General features: G+C 47.3%; 2 protein-coding genes across 4 annotated transcripts; one reads left to right on the top strand and one right to left on the bottom strand.

The window, feature by feature from the left end:
• Positions 1-9,187: 9,187 nt before the first annotated feature.
• Positions 9,188-14,376, top strand: LOC117863979 (uncharacterized). 3 transcript variants are annotated; one of them, XM_034747936.2, is made up of 6 exons: positions 9,189-9,402; positions 10,613-10,700; positions 11,279-11,401; positions 11,705-12,399; positions 12,704-13,572; positions 14,007-14,376. In XM_034747936.2, exons 4-6 carry the CDS (start codon positions 11,818-11,820, stop codon positions 14,113-14,115), a joined length of 1,560 nt encoding a protein of 519 aa, XP_034603827.1. In that variant the 5' UTR covers positions 9,189-9,402; positions 10,613-10,700; positions 11,279-11,401; positions 11,705-11,817; the 3' UTR covers positions 14,116-14,376. The 3 variants fall into 3 exon arrangements, with proteins under 3 accessions (XP_034603823.1, XP_034603827.1, XP_034603825.1); XM_034747934.2 differs by having other exon boundaries at positions 11,275-11,401; XM_034747932.2 differs by lacking the exon at positions 11,279-11,401 and having other exon boundaries at positions 9,188-9,402.
• A 66-nt stretch (positions 14,377-14,442) lies between these two features.
• LOC117863980 (uncharacterized) lies at positions 14,443-16,173 on the bottom strand. Its single transcript, XM_034747937.2, has 3 exons — positions 15,485-16,173; positions 15,328-15,377; positions 14,443-15,209 (listed from the first exon to the last, which is right to left on the bottom strand). Exons 1-3 carry the CDS (start codon positions 15,585-15,587, stop codon positions 14,907-14,909), a joined length of 456 nt encoding a protein of 151 aa, XP_034603828.1. The 5' UTR covers positions 15,588-16,173; the 3' UTR covers positions 14,443-14,906.
• Positions 16,174-17,442: the final 1,269 nt, after the last annotated feature.

Below are 17,442 nucleotides of genomic sequence, written 5' to 3'. Positions count from 1 at the left end.
GCCTTGACCCTGGAGTTTATTGATGGAATTCAGGAGTTGAGACTACAAAACTCCAAGATATACTCACGGGTGCTGCAGATCCATCCCCATCCTGGCCTATATGGCCATACGCACGGGTGCTGCAGATCTGCACTGACGGATCAGCTCAGGGCGCAGTGCTTTCCGACCCACAGAAGTGGACGATAGAGAGAGATTCAGAGAAGAGAAGACAGTAAGTAGGTAGATATTCAAAGAAGAGAAACATGGTAGCAGTCCTGTTAAACGCGATGCAGCAGGGGACCATCGGCGCGGCGAAGCGAGAATGCCGGGCAGCCGGCCGCGCGTAACAACGGCCCAGCCTCTAGGCTCTAGCGGCCACGCACCAGTGTACGGCCGCGCCCAGCCCCACGAACGGACGCACGGTGCTCCGGCTCCCGCCGGGACCGGGAAACCGCGGAGGCGCTCGGTGCTTCTCTCTCCTCTCTGCATCTCTACGGTTCTGCCAGTGCCAGACTGACAGCCACGGCGGGCGTCGCCCCGCGCGCGTGGTGGATGGACCCAGTCTTCCACGGGTTGGTGGGCCTCCACGTCCTGGGGAGCGAACGACGGACGGGCAGTTATACTTGTTAGGCTGGGCCGTCCACCAAGTCTTGGGCCGTTCGCGCACGTTGTTTGTTGTTGGGGCAGGGCAGAGGCAAGCCTTGGGCCGCTCGCGTACTGAAAGCGACGTGTAGTCGTGCACACCGCCTGCAGTGCCTGCCTGGTCGCCGCACCTGCCGCTGCTACTGTAGTTGGAGGGGACGGTGCTAAATTTTAGCAATGTCACGTGAGATGTTCGGATAATGAGAAGGACTAAATATGAGCTAATTATAAAACTAATTGCAGTTTGGTGTCCTCAGCCTGCTAACACCAGGCCGCACTGGTACCTGGTTGGAAAACGATTCGAGAAGTGAGAACTAGCGACGAAGGGTTTGCCACAATTGTAGCAACCTCCTTTCTTTTTCTTCTACGGTTATTTCAGAGTAATCTATTCCAACTTAGTTTGTTGGTCAGAGCAAGCTTATTTACTAAGATCCTAGCGAGTGGAATACTTTGAACGAGTATCGGAAGGGAAAGAAGAACCATCCATTGGGAAAATAGGGCTAACTGCCCGAACCCGCTTGCTTATCTTCTACTCCTGCGTTATAGCCGTCCCTTTCTCTCTTTCTTTTGACTGTCTCGCTGCGTGCCTTTGCTTTGAAAAAAAGGTGCTTTCACCACAAAACAAAAGAGAAAGGAGACTGATCTTGACGAGCCATACCCAGCCGGATACATATTGCCCAAATTTCACCTAAAAGAGTGGGGTAAAAGAACTTGGAATCGTCAATCTCTTCCTTCAAGATTGAGCCCCCGGCGGTGCCCGGGCGGGCCTCGGTTCAATCTTGCCGATTCTACCTAGACACTCAGAACTAGAAAGAAAGCTATTGAACCTTTAGGCTAATTCGCGAGATGAATCTATTAAGTCTAATTAATCCATCATTAGTAAATGGTTACTGTAGCACCACATTGTCAAATCATGGACTAATTAGGTTTAATAGATTCATCTCACGAATTAGACCCATCTGTGCAATTAGTTTTGTAATTTTCCTATATTTAATACTCATAATTAGCATCCAAACATCCGATGTAACAGGTGCTAAATTTTAACGGATGGTATCCAAACAGCCGTAGTCGGTAGAGATAGTCCCGGCCCCCGGGTACAGTGTACTCGCACATTTCGGTGCGTCCGCCGGCCGGCGTAATGGTCTTGGCCAGGAGAAACGTCGGGTCCATCCATCCTAACCGCAGGCACGGGCGCATGCGGTTGGGCGCTTGCTGCTGCTGGTTGCTTTTTCGATGACCCAACTATCATCCAAGGCACGGAGCCAGCCGGCGGCCGGCCGGCGGGGCGTTCCTTTCAGCGAACCGACACCGACGGCAACGAAGGTAGGCGCCCCCGCCTTCTTCTGGGATCCTGGCCGGTGGAAGAAGCCCGTGAAGTAAACGAAGCGCACGCTTTCTCGCTCGGCCCGGCGCCCGCCTTGCCTAAACGGCTAAACGTATCCTATTTATCTCCAGTCAGCTCGTCGGCGGACTGGCCAAAACGCCTCCTCTCGCGGTGGTTCGGTAGCCCCCCGCCCCGTATTCTTCGCGAGCACGCAGAGAACACGGGAGCTGCTCCACGCAATCTTCAACAACACAACATCTCACGCTATCACGCATGTGAGCTAGCGGCCGGCCGTGTGTTCCGTGGTCCGTACCGTGCGTCGTCTTAGAACCCAAGGGATCCGAGGTACAGCCCCCCGCTCACGTGACGTGACACTCCCAGCGATCGATCGAAGCAAAGCAAGTACACGGCCGGAGAGAAAGAGCGCGCCCAGGTTTAGTACTTTAAACAATGGGGCATGAGAACATGGAGGTGGTGTCAGCGAGATCCTGGAGAGAATTCTCATGCCTTGGACTCTGCGAGCAGTCAAATGATTGGGCGCTGCTGCCTCCCTGCACTGCACGCTCGCAGCTGCGTGCCCCCAGGCCCCAGCCGGCCGGTTTGGACTTTGGGGCTACTAGCGAACACGGCACTAGCTGAGGCCCCCTGGCCGGGCCACATGCGCTGTTGAGTGGTAGTACTACGAATAATAAGCTTAGCTCTTGTTTCTCAACAAAAAAAAAAAGCTTAGCTCTTTAGCATTTGAACTTGTGCTTAAGCTAATCGGTCAAACGGCTCACTCTCACATGGCGAGACGAGGTGTGGTCTCCATCTCTTGTCCCTCTCGGGAGGAAGGGTACAGTGGACTTTGAGAATATTTTTTTTAGTTCTTATTAAAAAAACACGCTGAAGTAAACAAAGTGAAAACCAGTGTAGTAGTTCACTTTTTTTTTTGGAAAAGTGAGTAGTAGTTCACTTTTGGAGTTTGGATATAGTAGTACACTGTACTCTCCATTTTTTTCTTTTCAAAAAAAACTAAAGCAAATTGAGCCGATTTTTAAAAAATTACATGTGAGTATACATGTAGTATGTTCCAAAGGAGAACAAAATGTTTTTCATAGACCAAATGTGCTATTAGCAGCACATTTCAGCTTAATTTCCTTAATTAGCACAATCTTACCAGGCAAATTAAAGAAACAGGCAACCAAGTAGTACGTGTTGCATTGACTTTGTTAGGTACACACACCCCTATCCGGAGCAGGTTTCTATCAAGACAGGCAGACAGGATCGCTGAGCCGGGTGTATATATTCTTATGAAAAATGACGCATGCACATGTCCATTTCTTGAAAGGGAGAAGGCCTGGAGCCCTGAATTGATTACTTCATGTGCACAAGCTAGGGACCGATTCGATCACCCAACCCAGCAATCTGTCAGCTGTCTTCTCTGCACGCTAACTACTCCCATCACAATTCAGCGCCTCTCTTGGCTCGTTTTTATTAGTTAGGCAGTCAATTCGATTATCTTATCTGAGAAAGTAATTAACCCTCGCGACGGGCGCCCAAGTGTCCATATTCGCAGTCGAACGAAACCTGCTAGCGACGCGGAAAAATCGAAAGCAAACGGACGCACAAGAAATCTACTCCGTTGCTAATGAATCACAGGGAAGCACCTGTGTTTGCGTCTCGTCTCATTTTATTTCAGAATCCCGGCCGTTTGGCCGGTTTCTCCTACCAAACGATCGCGAGGCTCAACTCAACGCAGCACCTTTTCGTTTGGTATAGGAGGAGTAGGTGCTACACTGGTAGGTGCGTGAGTTCAGTTTGGCAAAGTGATCGATCGTATCTGCTCGGCTCCCAGTGCTTGTGAAAGCTGCGGTGTTATCTGACTGGTAGTCCGTGCACGTCAACAAATAGACTATCAGCACATGTCCACGCGATCACGCAATCCGACGACGAGATCGGGCCGGCCGGCATGCACGCTGTGCCCTGCGTCCTTCTAGAATTGCTCCGGATTCTTTCCTCGCGAGCACTTCATGTGCTGCGCTACGCCTAGCATCTTTACATGTCGAGCGGTCGAGGTGCCCTGAAACCAGCTTGGTCACGCTAAGGCGTGTTCTCGTGCGTCCTTGCGAGGAGGCAGAGAGGCCTGAACGAACTGGAACAGAGCAGGAGGTGCCGTGCTCCTCGGACGACATCCGGTATGGAGGTGCGTAGTACGTCCAGAAAGATTAGTTTCTGCCATACTTGTGGGCACAGGAACGCAGATGAGATGGCATCGATGTTTTGGGCTCAAGGCAATAAGTGGGGTTAAGGGCCTGTTCGGTACACACTAGTCCTGCGAGAATAACTGAGAGCATGCTCGTCACTGCAATACCTTCTTTTTCTTTTCGAAAAAACGACCGGTGCAAAAGATCGGCGCCGAGCACCGCCCACCGCTGATGCATCATACAGGTTTCCTTTTCTGAAAGACCTGCGGCGGCGCAGACGACCGCGTGGCACGGCAATGCTGGACTCGCAGGCATGGCTAGTGGAAACTGGAAAAGGCGCCATCCTTTTTCTCATGTGACCCCGGGGCCACTCTCGACCGTGAACTCATCAAAGGCGCAGGCACACATATGTGTGTGTGACAGGGGGTGCGTGGATCAGCAGCGGACGATGCCCACCAAACCCAACCGAACCGCGCGCCTCCAGCCAGGCAACGCACGCACGCACCCCGGCGCCCCTCGTCCGCTCGCTTCAAACCCCCAGGCGCCAGCCGAGGTCCACTGCTCCACCCACCCAAACCTGCCTGCGGCGGTGAACAAAAGCGGCGGCGGGGGCGTGTGCGCGTTGCCATCACGCCAGCCTAGGATCATACGGGACGGGACCCCTCGCGCCCCGCGCCCCCGTCACCACTCATGCCCGCCCCGCCTGCGCGTGGCGATCCCATCCACCGTGCGCGGCGCAGAGGCTCGCGCAGCCCGATCGGACAAAGGCCGGGGGGAGCCCGCAGCGCACGAGCATGCGGCTGGACTCGATCAACTGCGCCTTCGACTTCGAGTAAACAACTTCATGCGAGGGGAAAGCTCGCTCGAGATCTACAAAGCAGGGAAGGGTTACACGGCTCACTAGAGATCCAGAAAGTACAGTGCGTCGTCACACGAGGGTAGCGCGGATTAGGTGGGTAGGTTATATTTGTTTCCTGGTGACGGTAATTACTGTAGGACCCACCGTCTGATGCTAGCGTTTAGATCGGACATCCGGACGCTAACAATCGTTTCTTTTGTCAGCTTTGGCGTTTGGACCTTTGGTTGCTCGGTCAACTGAACCGAATGGCTCGCACTCCGCAGACGGTGAGGGGAGGGAGGCCAGAAGTAAAGAAAGTTTGCCGGCGCTTGCGTGCCCGTGCAGGTTGTTGATCTCATGGACGCACAGAGACATTGCACGCGAGCCTTCCAAGTCACAGCTGGCGGAGGTTAAGCCGTCCCCGGTTAGTTGCCCACGGTAGAAATTTGGCCATACAATTTGTGTTCGTGATGCAATGCAATGCAATAGAGAAAGACAAATCGCAGGGGCTTTCGTGTGCATGCAGTTCGACAATACTCGCTCCAACAATGCAATGCAGAAAAAATGGAACTTCTGCAGAATTCCTGTAAACTCAGCAGGGTCGGTTTCAGCTAGCTGGGTTAGGTGGGGAAATGGAAAGAAAAGGAAACAGAGACCTAGCAGGGGCTAGCCATGTCTGCACTCGTTATCCCTTGGCCCACCGCTACATCGAACCCCAGCATGCTTGTGCCAATTTCTGCCTTTTGAGGTGTTTGCCTGCCCAGCCAATCGACTGGCCTTCAACTTGCAGGCTTTGCTTGCCCCTTGTGTCCCCGGGCAGGCAGCCTCCCCCGCAAAAGGGTTAGAGGACCTACTGTTCTGGAGTAGTAGCTCATTGCTTTGTTCTGTACCCCATCATGTTAAAAGAAAATTGTAAGAAGAAAGAAATATTTCTTTACATTTTGAATTGCAAAAGAAAATTCGTGCCAAGCGCGATGCCGATTTGAAATCTCAGTGCAAATAGCCGAATAGGTGATTTGAGTGTGATTCTTGGATATCCCGTCTTGGGCATCAATTTGTTTAATCGGTCATACTAAGTCGAGTTCGTCATCGGACAAGAAACAGCAAAGGTGCAAGTTTACGTCAGTCGAGCAAGAAGCGAAGTGAGGCTGGCAAATGGAGGTTTCCACTCTATGATTAATCATTTTTTTTAAAAAAATGGCCTCAATCTAAGTTGACAATTTCTTTGCGGAGCTCACTTATGGAAAAAATAAGTTCAGAGTGCGGTTCAGAAAAAAAAACACTGATGATTTCAGGCTCTAATCTGAGTTTCTAGCAGGGGCATTTCTAAGCTGTCAATTTTCTAGGTACCATCACAACAAGTTTTAAAATGCAATGATTTCACAGCAACGTTACAGTAGAAAATCGAAACAGCCAATTACCAGTCAAAGCCAGATCCTCTCAAGAACTAGTATCTTCAGAAATCACCTCGTATTCTTTTAAACAGGGCCAGAAATGCTCGTGACATGTCAGCATGACGTCAGGGCTTGGCCAATTCCAAACCTTTCCGTCCAGTCCCAAAACTGGGAACCAGGGAACCTGCCCTGCAGGCTGGAACACACATCGAGGCCCCCAGGCCAGGCTCGAACGGGGCATGATGGCCGGCATCATGGCAAGCCGTCCGGGGTCAAACGGATGCGTCCAGAGAAAGGCCTCTCCTCTCCTCTCTGCTGCCAATCTGCTATCGGGCCATCACCATTCTCCACCCGGATAGTGGCCTCACCGCGCAGGCTCGCGGCAGCCAATCATCCGGTTCACCACCCCATGCGGCCTGATGCCTTGAGGTGCACAAGTCAATGGCATCATTTCCAGTTTTCCACCCTCGCCTCTCCTTTTGGCCCTCCCGAAAAGAGGCCCCTCCTTGGGGACACCGCGAGAAATCATGAGGATTTCCGGAAGGTCGCTGCTTAATCCTCTTTGCGATCCTCCCGCTAGACAAACAGGATTATTTAGCATAAAACAATGGGGTTTTGGTCAACTGAAGGAGATGCGCGACTGAGGGATCGGTTGCACACTTGCACTCAACGGTAGCGCGTGGTGGACATGCTTGAGACTTGGGTTTCTTGCATGTCTTAGCATGTTATTGTATTTCACTGCTTCCTCTTATCACAAGTATAACTTTTATTTGTCTTTGTTTTAAGGGAAGGTTTTTTAACTTTAGCCATCAATATCTATATCTATAGAAATGTATTATTTTTATGAAAGAGTTATATATTATAAAAATATTTTTGGCAATGCATACCAATGAGGCTTCTACCAAGACTTTATACAACACATTTCCCACAAAAGAGCAAAGCATTCGCCAAACTTATTACATTAGGTGCCTCTTCAGAGTGCATGCTAAGTTTGCCATAAGCCCATAAGTGATCACAATTTTTCCAATGTTTGGTCGTTGCTACAAGCCCACAACTTTGTTTATCTGACTTCTTAGTCACTTGGCTCACTTGACATAACACGGATTTTCTCGTTTGATTTTACCTAAGATTGTTGATTTTTTTTTTACCAAACAAGTATGCCGCAACTAACTTTAGGAGCACTGGGCAAAAATGCATGACAAACTTGTGATATCATCCAAACACGCCGTAGGACTTGTAGCTCACAGTGAGCAGAGTGCTCCCTCTTTTTGATAGTTCTTTTCCATTGTAAAATCTAACATGATCATTAAAACTAGAATTAACCTCAATGGTGCTAAAACATATGTGCTTGATCGATCCCTTCTCTGTTACTGTATTCTATTCTATATACAAACATTCGTCCCGTGTAAATTTTTTCCCCGAATACATGCTACTTCTCCTGTGTGTGTGTTTGTGACACTGAAATGAATTGGGGGTCCATGGGGAGGATAGACTAGACAGTCACATTAGAGTACTTAAATGCGGCCGAGCTGTCCCTTCCCTCCCGATTTGGCCCGGCATTTTTGCTGCTAAATTAATACAATAATGTCCCCTTTCCTTTGACCTCCTCCTAGGCATTTCGCATGCACACCCCGGCCTTATTCGTAATTAATCACTGCCAGAAACTGTTGTACTTTCCCAGTTTATCTCATCCAGAGATTCTGCTGAAGCGTATCAACGGACGGATTTGCTCCAGGTACAGCAGCACAGCCGTGGACGAACACTGAACAAAAGATTTCCCTGACCAGAATATATTAATATCTCAGCACAGAGTATAGTACCATGCAATCTCATGCACGGAGTAAGATTTTAATGTCTATTTTAGGTAGGGGGTAGATATTGTTTTCCGAGAAAAAAAGTTCAATCTGGTTCTACAAAGAATTAAAGTACACTTGCTTGTCAAGAAAAATTGAAAGTTAAAGATCACTTTTGAAAAGAGGATATCTTGCCAACTACTAGTAGGCATTCTTGCATAGTAACAGTATATGGGAATGAAATTCATATGACATTTTTTTTGCAATGATTCTTATATGGCATTTAACATGTGTTTTCTCTGTTTTTCTTGGCACTAAGCTACACCTTCCATTTGGCTATATAGCACTCCATTTTTCGAATGACGGTGCAGTGTTCTAAGAGACTAAATGCTTGGTTTCAAAAAAAGAGAGACTAAGTGCCATCTTTGGTGCCCACTTTTATTTTTTGACTAAAAGTGGGAATTCAGACTAAATATTAGTCTGAGTCGCCACTTTTATTTTTGGACTGATATATCTTCGTAGATCATCACCTATGCTATGGTGTATTCTTCCCAAACACAAAAGGCCCAAAAAAGATTATAGGCATCAGTGCATATCTTTTTAGGAAAATCCCAATGAATGCTATACGTGAAAATTCCTTTCCTAATCAATGTACGAGAGTATACTCATTTGTTCTAGTAGTAGCATATAGCAGCGTTGTACTACTTTACAAAAATATTGTGTTTTAGCACCTTACACTTCGGTGCCTCAAATATCGAAGAACAATTCCTGGGTACCTAGAACATTTACGAAAATCAACCCAAAACAATCAGAATGGCACACAAGCCTACCAAGTCAACCAGCACGCAGAATTCCCTGGACTAAATAATAAACCGACACCTGCACATCGCGCACGGTCCACCACACCGCTTAAAAAATTTCGCAGGCCCTTCTTCTCGAAGCGATCCACGGCTTCGTTTCGTGCACCCCGGCGAGGGGCCTATTCGCAAAAGATCCACCCCCCAGCGCATCAAATTTATTGCACTGCTCTGCTGCCTCTCATGAATGGCGTTTATTTAAGTCTCCACCCTCCGCTCCGGCAAATTCTTTTCTGCGGAATTTTTTGGGTTCTCGGGCTCCGCCGCGATCCCATCCTCGCCTCGCCGGCCCCCCGCTGCTCCCGGCGGTTCTCCCGGAGCTTCCCTTTTGGCCGACGCAGCAGAGGAGTGAAAGAGAATTGCGGCGGCGGCGTCTTCCCCGCTCAAAGGTCAGAGCTCCCTGATCCTTCACCCCGTCTTGCCCCCTACTCGAGTTCTCGGTCTTCTCGTGGTGTTGCTCTTCTTCGTCCATGGCTGGTTCTGCATGTGCGTGAGGAGTGGAGGAGACTTTGCTTCTTGCTTGGCCCTGTTCATCTTCCCAGTTCGTTTTGTGCACACATCCTTTTCGTTCATTTCTTCAGAAACTCTGATCTGACGAACCGGTAGACGAGCGATAGAATCGCTGAGGTAGCATTCGACAGATGCGTGTTTCATGATTTCGGATTGAAGACACGTCCTTTTTATCACCAGAAAGAGAGGAAAATGGGATCTTTAACCCCAAGCTTCCTCTTGTTTGCTACACCTTGCCTCCTTGGTGTGTTGTTCTTGCCTGCCTGCACGTAGTTACTCCACTGGGCCGCACAGTCAATTACTCCGCCTTACCGACACAGTCAGATGTGGCGCAGTTAAAGCCCTACTACCGGAGTCCCCCAGTTCCTCCGGGCCCTTTGCCAGCTTCTTGAGGTGCTAGGATCGGTGGCGCGCGGCTGCTGGTTTCGCTCCTGTTTCCCCTGTTCATCCTCCTCCTTGCTTCCTTGTTCCTTCCGTGAGGAGAAAGGAAGAAACCAGGAGGGCGTGCTCGGGCTCTGATCCAACCAAAGTCATGGTCCTCCTTTGCTTCGTCGGGTAGCCATTCTTTGTTCCTTTCCCTGTCTCTGCTTCGACGCGTACAGAAACCTGCAGTTTTAGTTTTAGTATCCGGTGCCTTGTCTCCTTCTCTGCCGTGCTGTCTAGCTGTATGTGTGTGTGTACACTGAGGCTGACTTTTTTCTCCCTGGAAACACCCGATGTTTGGTGAGGCGCGAAATGAGAAGGAGTTGTTGGGCACGCCGGTCGCTGCATCCGCCTTTGCTCTTCAGAGTTTCTTTCCTTTTGAGCATTATGTTTTTGCGAGATGGTTTCGTCTTTAGATTTCTTTTTCACTCCTCTTTTTTGGGTGTCGCTGAAAGGGTGTAAAGCGTCTGGTTCTACCAGGACGCTGCGAGACTTTTCCTCCCATGGGAATCTAGGTTACGCGAAACACGGCATTTGTTTGTAGATAGATGGACATCGGCATTAGCAAACGCAGCTTTTTGTCCTCCATTCTGGTGAACAGGAAGCATGCACTTTTTTTCCTGGGTCGATCGGCGGGAGTATTTGACTTCTGAATATTTTTTGCAGGAAATAATCAGCATATTTATCAGAGGCAGCTGCTGAGGCATGCATGGCTAGGCCTTGAGGGTACTGTATGTGCAGATCATGAAGATAGGTAAGTGCGGTTGGTCTTTTGCTTTTTACTCTGTATTCGCAAAAGCATTTGCTTAATTGCATCAGTTAAGCGTGGCAGTGTTCTGATTTCTGAGGTTCTTGAATCTTGATGGTAGCCTGGTTTTAGGCTGTAGCGAAGTTTTGATTATGCCTTCAAAGGGTAGTTTCTAGATAGAATGATGCATTTCATTTGATAGGCTGTGGCGAAGTTCTGATGGGTTGTTGTATGGTAGAATGATGCATTTCATTTGATAGGCCTACTGAATTCACAAATGTGCGTTGATACACCATGTGATTGTTAGAACCCACCACATCATAGATAATTTTCTTTCTGATTATGATTATTTGTGAAATTGTCACATTCGGCAGGCAATATGTTCCGAGGTAATCCGCCTCAATGTTATTGGCTTTCAATGCCTGTTATGTTTCTGTTGTTTTATGCTTAATTCTCATAGAAGGATCCATATATGCCGATTTCCGTCAGCTTTTATTTAAACTGAAATCGTTTTATTGACTTGATTGTGACACAAAAACAATGCTCTATTCATATTGAATCCTGATCTTTTATTTGGTAGGAAGACTGTTGCTTCTTGGCTTTTGTTCCTTCAGGACTACCAACAACATCTTAGCCAAGCAAACAGCGTTTTCCAAGTTTCTCTATGACAGAAACATTGTGCATTGAAGATGCTTGATTTCAGAGTTGTGAGTCACTGCAGGAAAGTTTAATGCTTACATATGATCAAAGTGACAGCGCAACTAAAATGAAAGAGAAACTTTAGAGGAACTTAGCCGAAGTTCCCTAATGTTAATTCCACCATAATGACTTTTTTTTCCATATATATCTTGTCCCAGTTGGGTTGGTCATCAGTTACTATAGTTTAGAAAATGGTCATTTGTTTACTGTTCAAACCAGAAACCATAAATGTTGATTATGATAGTATGTTTCCTTATTATTTTTCTTCTCTGTCCACACTTTTAATGGATGATTTTGGTATCTGAATGCAGATGATGAAAGGCCTTACCAAAGTCATATTTTTCAAGAGCTTCCATCCAATGGCAATCCTAAATTAGACTTCGAGACTGAAAGACAAAGTAAGCACAAATTTTTGGCGGATAAAATGGTTGAACAAACCAATCAATCTGAACATAGTTTTCTGAAGGGTGAGCATCAGAATGGAGGTAAAACCGGACAGACATGCATTGAGGATTACTCGTATGACAAGGATGTTGTAGAGATCAAGCTGCCGGACACAGTTCTTTCTTCTGATTACGGTGGCCATTTTATCAAGGATGTCTGCATTGATGAAGGAGTTCTTCCTGATAAAAAGACTTCAACAGAAAAGCTAGTAGATCAAAAGGTGTCAATAAACTTTGATTCCTCAGAAGATACAAACGGTGACCTAGGGGAAGAGATAAGAGCTGACTCTACAAAGACTGCACTTGAATTAAAATCACATATAGTTATCCTACCTGTCATGTGTGCTACTGACGGCAATACTGGGGAACAAATCTCCCTATGCAAAGAGCACGATCTTGAAGGCAACAATACTGCACCTATATCAGCCGATTCAAATGATGAGAAATCAAATCCCAAGCAATCACTGCATGAAGATGCACAAGGTGGCCAGCAGGTTGGCAGTGTCATTTCAGAGAGCAATGAAAATCTGGAGCCATTCTTCAATGGAGAAGCAGCTCATCAGGTATGCTACTATTTAACTTACAGTACAGTACATTTGCAAATCATCTGTATGATGACCACTTTAGTCCTTAAAATTCGTTCTTTCCATTGATGTGTCTCTTAATTGTTCGACGATTATATATAAGCTGTTAACTTAAGCGAATGTTGTATTTTTTTTCTTTTCTATTTTCTGAAAAATGTGATTTAGCATTACATCTTCAGTTTATTTGATTCAATAAACGAGGAACTGCACATATACTTTTCCACTACTTCTTCACGTATATACCATTACATTAAAGCACATAACATGATTGATGCCGTTACAGGATTCATTTAATGGTTGTCATGAAACTGGAATTGGTATTGCATCGGAGACCAGTAACATCATTCACAGTGATTTACCAGCAGAATCGGCTGCAGCTGATTTCACGGTGGCAATACCTGACAGTACTGCATTGGATAAGGGAGCATCCAACCAAGTTAATCACTATAACCCTTTTATTGCCTATGGATCATTAGACGAGACATGGGAACCTAATTACTCTCTCCCTACTATTGTGGATGCCGCTTCTGTAGCACCCATCTGTCCTGTTGAAAAGACAGATAGTTTTAGTGATCTTGTCAACAGAGCACTGGAAGGATTTGATCCTATTGAAATAGATGAAGCCATAATTGAAGAGAATAGGTCAGATTCTGTTGAAGCAAGTACAAGTACACTGGATGTCCAAGCATCTGAACAATGTAATGATAAGAGAGAAAGTCCCACTGATGATGTGAAAATTGATGTAACACAAGAAACGGGTATAGCAGCTATAGCTACGTCTCTGTCCACTAGCAATGGAGAGTCTAGTGATGTCAAAAGTGAGAATGGTAAAAAATGTGAGATTGATAATGCCCAGGATATAAATGATTTTAACCCAAGAGATGTGGAGGTTGGCACAAAAAGAAGTGAGGACATCACGGATAGTAAGAGTTCACCTCTTGTGCAAACAGAATCTGTGGTTCAACAAAATGGACCTGATAGTGCAAAAGTGACTGCACAAACTGTTATTCGTAATCCCTTTGAATCAAGCTTCTCTGGTCCTAGCATTACATCAGGTCCACTAACACCCTCTGGTCACATACCTTATTCTGGTAACATTTCTCTTCGATCAGAAAGTAGCACGACAAGCACTCGGTCATTTGCATTTCCAGTGTAAGTGATGAATACCAGATCACTTTTGTTCAAAGTAGAATTGCTTTGTACCCCTTCAATACTGTCGCTTAATTCTCTTAAACAAATTAATTCCTTCCCTATGTACATCTGTCTGCCGAAATTCATAAAATCTAGCCCCATATAATATAAGCAACTTCATATTTTACTGTACATCTGAATGGACTAACATTGAATTTGTTCTTCTGTTATGGTAAATAGTTAACAGCATAATTCCCCTGGCTAAAGAAATATCAGTCAGGCATTGATATAATTTCCTTAATTGTTATGGCGTAACTTCCTGTACTTGTCTGTATAGTCATGAGCTCGTAGTAGTTTCTGAACCTTTGGGCCAATCATGACATTCTTCATATATGTTATCTTTGTATTCGAAGCTATTTTCTCAAGCACTTTTCCTTTTGTTTTCTAATTCACAGACTACAGAACGAGTGGAACAGCAGCCCTGTAAAGATGGCGAAGGCCGACCGCAGGCGTCTGAGGGAAGACCGAGGCTGGGGTTACAGAATCCTTTGCTGTAAATTCTGAAGTGTGCTTGCCCCTGTATTCTTTTTTGCCTGTTGATCAGTTGAGCCCTTAGTGTCTGTCACGCTTGAGCCCAGCCCTCGGTAGTCCATGTTAAATTCATTCAAATATTTCTCTCCTTTCTCCCTCCTCTTGCTGTCTGCCCCTCCTCTTGCCCTGCTGTTCTTATTTATCTCTAGCAGGCTAATGGCTTGTCGGATTCGGTAGTGGCTTGTAATTTACGACACTATGATGAGTGAGGAATGAAGGTATAGCTTTGATATAGCATTTGCTGTCACTTGTTGAAGTATTATTGTAGAGGTACTGATGTAGCTACAGGTAGAGGTACTATTGGACATGGACTGGTCCTTGACTCCAAGTATGATAACAATAGCAGGCAACAGAACTACATGACCGTAAATTGGTGCAAACACATATGTAAATCACTGAATCTGTTACAAACACCTGCAAAACCTGATACTGGTGCAGATGTATATACTACATGGTATCTATCCTCAAGCATGAACACCAATGACAAAATTGCCCATCTGCACAAACATGAACATGATTCATGCTATTGCAGTCAGGGCTAAACAGGTTGTTCCAGCTTGGAGGCTAGATTAAGTCTGGCCGGATGGCATTATTCCGTATGGGCAACTAAGTACACTGACCCTCTCGGCCCTCCTAATCACCTAGGACTAGCAACTAAACCCCTGAAGGAGCTGCTAAGCTAGCTCTCTAACTACTAGTATATGTACCGATCGAACTAGCCATGATGCCCCAGGCCCAAGTGCCCGGGAGAAGCTCAGCTATGTCTAGGGCTTCTTCACCTGAAACCGCGTGGCGCCGTTGTTGATCGGCCGGCGGCGGCTCGCCTTCCACGCGTAGTCCCGCCGGAGCATGTCGTACATCTCGGCGGCCGCGTCGCCGTGCTTCCACGCCTCGCGCATCTTCACCGTCCGCGGCCGCGAGCCCGCTGAAGCCGTCGCCGTCGCTCCCGTGGTGGCTTTGGTTATTCCTTCTTCCTTGTTCGCCACACCAAGCTTCCTCCCTGAGAATACTCCCTTGTTGGCAGCAGAATCATCGGTCGACGCCGAGGCCAGCACCTCTGAAAGGTTCTGCTTGCAATCACCCAAGTATTATAGTAAGTACTCAAGTATCTGTCAGTGGATTTAGTTTGCTTTGATTCGTGAACAACGAACTGTGAGATCGAGCAGATTAGACGCTTCCACTAACCTTACTATCTCCTCTGTTATTCACTCCATCGTTTGGGTTCAGCACGACAACTGAAAGAACAGTGAAGATGGACTCAGGCACTCAGCAATGGATCAAGGCAAATCTCAAGAACATCAGCCAGCTGCGACGGCAACGAGATGGGCAAGAAAGAACTCACCGTGGCGAGCAAAGGCGATGGGGGCGTGCAGAGTGAGCAAGGAGACGATGATGAGCAGGACAAGTGCAAGAAGACTCTTTGCACTAGTTCTTCTGCGGCTCATGGTGTGAGACTTCGATTGGTCGCTTGTGGTTGGTTATTTGTGTGTAATGTGCTCTCAGTGGCAAGCTAGATAGGAGGAAGGAAGTGCTGAAGAGAAGAGAGGAAGCAGGGTGGGGGGTTGTTGGCCTTTTATAGAGAGAATGCAATGCGCCAATGCTTGCAATTGTAGGTGGTACAGCTAGCTAGGGATCGATGGGGTGGATGGATATGCAGTCAAAGCAAGCCGAGAAAAGGACCGAGAATATCTGTTCTAACCGTACGCCCGTGGTAGTTTTCTTTAACAAACCCTAGGCATTGTTTTATCGACTGGTCCTGATTGGGCCTGACCAAGGTATCAACACTTAACCCAAGCATCCAAGAGACTTTCAAGTTTGAATATTTGTATATACTAGTACATACTCTGCATATTTCATCGTGTGTTAGCAAGGGAACTCACAAAAGGTTGACAGCATAACATTACACACCAATTAGGCAAGTACAGATAACTTATATGATTTTCTCTTAAGCCAAAATTAACGTATGCTGATGAGATGCTACTACTGTATACTCCCTCCATTCTCTTTTGATAGTACTATTTCATCTTAGCACAATGATCAGGAAAATAATCCTACCTATCATCCATTTAATCATGCCATTAACTAGTTCTCGTAAACAAATGATTTATTAAGGTCTAGATTTCTTGATGTCCATGCAGCCAATCTTGGTTGTAAGAACGAAGAGTCACGTATTAGACCTAAGACAACAATTAAATGGATAGCTAGCTGTTGAAAGAAAAAATTTTAGATTTGAAAATATACGCTAGGAGTACGCATTGCATGCCCGGGCACCGATCCGGCTGGGCGATGTGTCGAGGTGTGTGAAAGCTCGAGCTCGAACTGAATCCACTACTGGCAAGTCGTACACGTATAGAGAGTGTGAACAGACATTGCCTTTCTCGAGATTCCTAGCTAGCTAGAACGGTAGGAGTATGTCGTAGCTTAACTCAACGTACGTGCCGAGAAGAATGCTCGCTTCGCTTGCTTACAGTCTTCCATGCACGCGGCCGGCGAGGGCGAATCCCGTCGCGCCGGATTCTCTCCCGGCTTTTACTTGGTCGAACGTCCGCCGCCACTCCGCCATGCAGTTAGCTCTTCGAGATGCAAAAATGTCGGCAGCAGTCGGCTGGTCGGTGCACACTGTACGTGCAAGTTCATGCATCAAAAGCTGCGAGTTTGGATTCTGAACTCCGATCACTGAACTGATCGTTCACCCAATGATTCAGTTGGAAACGTACGAAGGTACGGCTACGGCTGGGTACTACGTGCACACTTCACAGTACACTACGATGAGCCATTTATAGCTATACATACTTATGTAACGATCGATTGGACGAATCCATTTGATGGTTTGAGGCCCCAGAATTGATCATCAGATTGGCGGACGTATGGTGTTCTACTCCTAGTGTGATCATCAGATTCTACCCCTCGCTCTCGCTGTTTAAAGTACTCGACACCTCCTGCCCTGCTTCTACCTTTTCTTTTTACCACTGGTGACCTGGCGGCAGCCCTCGCCCTCTGAGGTTCGGCCAGAGCACGCACGAGATGGAGCACGAGGGCGTTCTGCCCCACGCAAAGCCCGGCCGTCACCTTGTGCGGAGTGGTGGGTGGCTTTCGGGAGCCGAGCTCGCTGCCTGTTGGTGGTGCTGGCAGTGGCAGCCGGGGCCGCCCGGGCGACGGAGGCGCGCGGCAGGCACGCAAAGCCGGCGTGCACCGTCGCCAGGCAGCCACGTGCCGCTCATCGTGCGGCGCGAACCGCCAATCCCTGGCCGTCAAAAAATTACGCGCTCCGGCTCCGGCGGTAAACAGATTCCCCAAGTT

Source organism: Setaria viridis, chromosome 7 (assembly GCF_005286985.2).
Source record: "Setaria viridis chromosome 7, Setaria_viridis_v4.0, whole genome shotgun sequence".
Classification (NCBI taxonomy): Eukaryota; Viridiplantae; Streptophyta; class Magnoliopsida; order Poales; family Poaceae; genus Setaria; species Setaria viridis.
The sequence above is the reverse complement of the archived record's forward strand: the minus strand, read 5'-3'. Positions and strand labels throughout refer to the sequence as shown.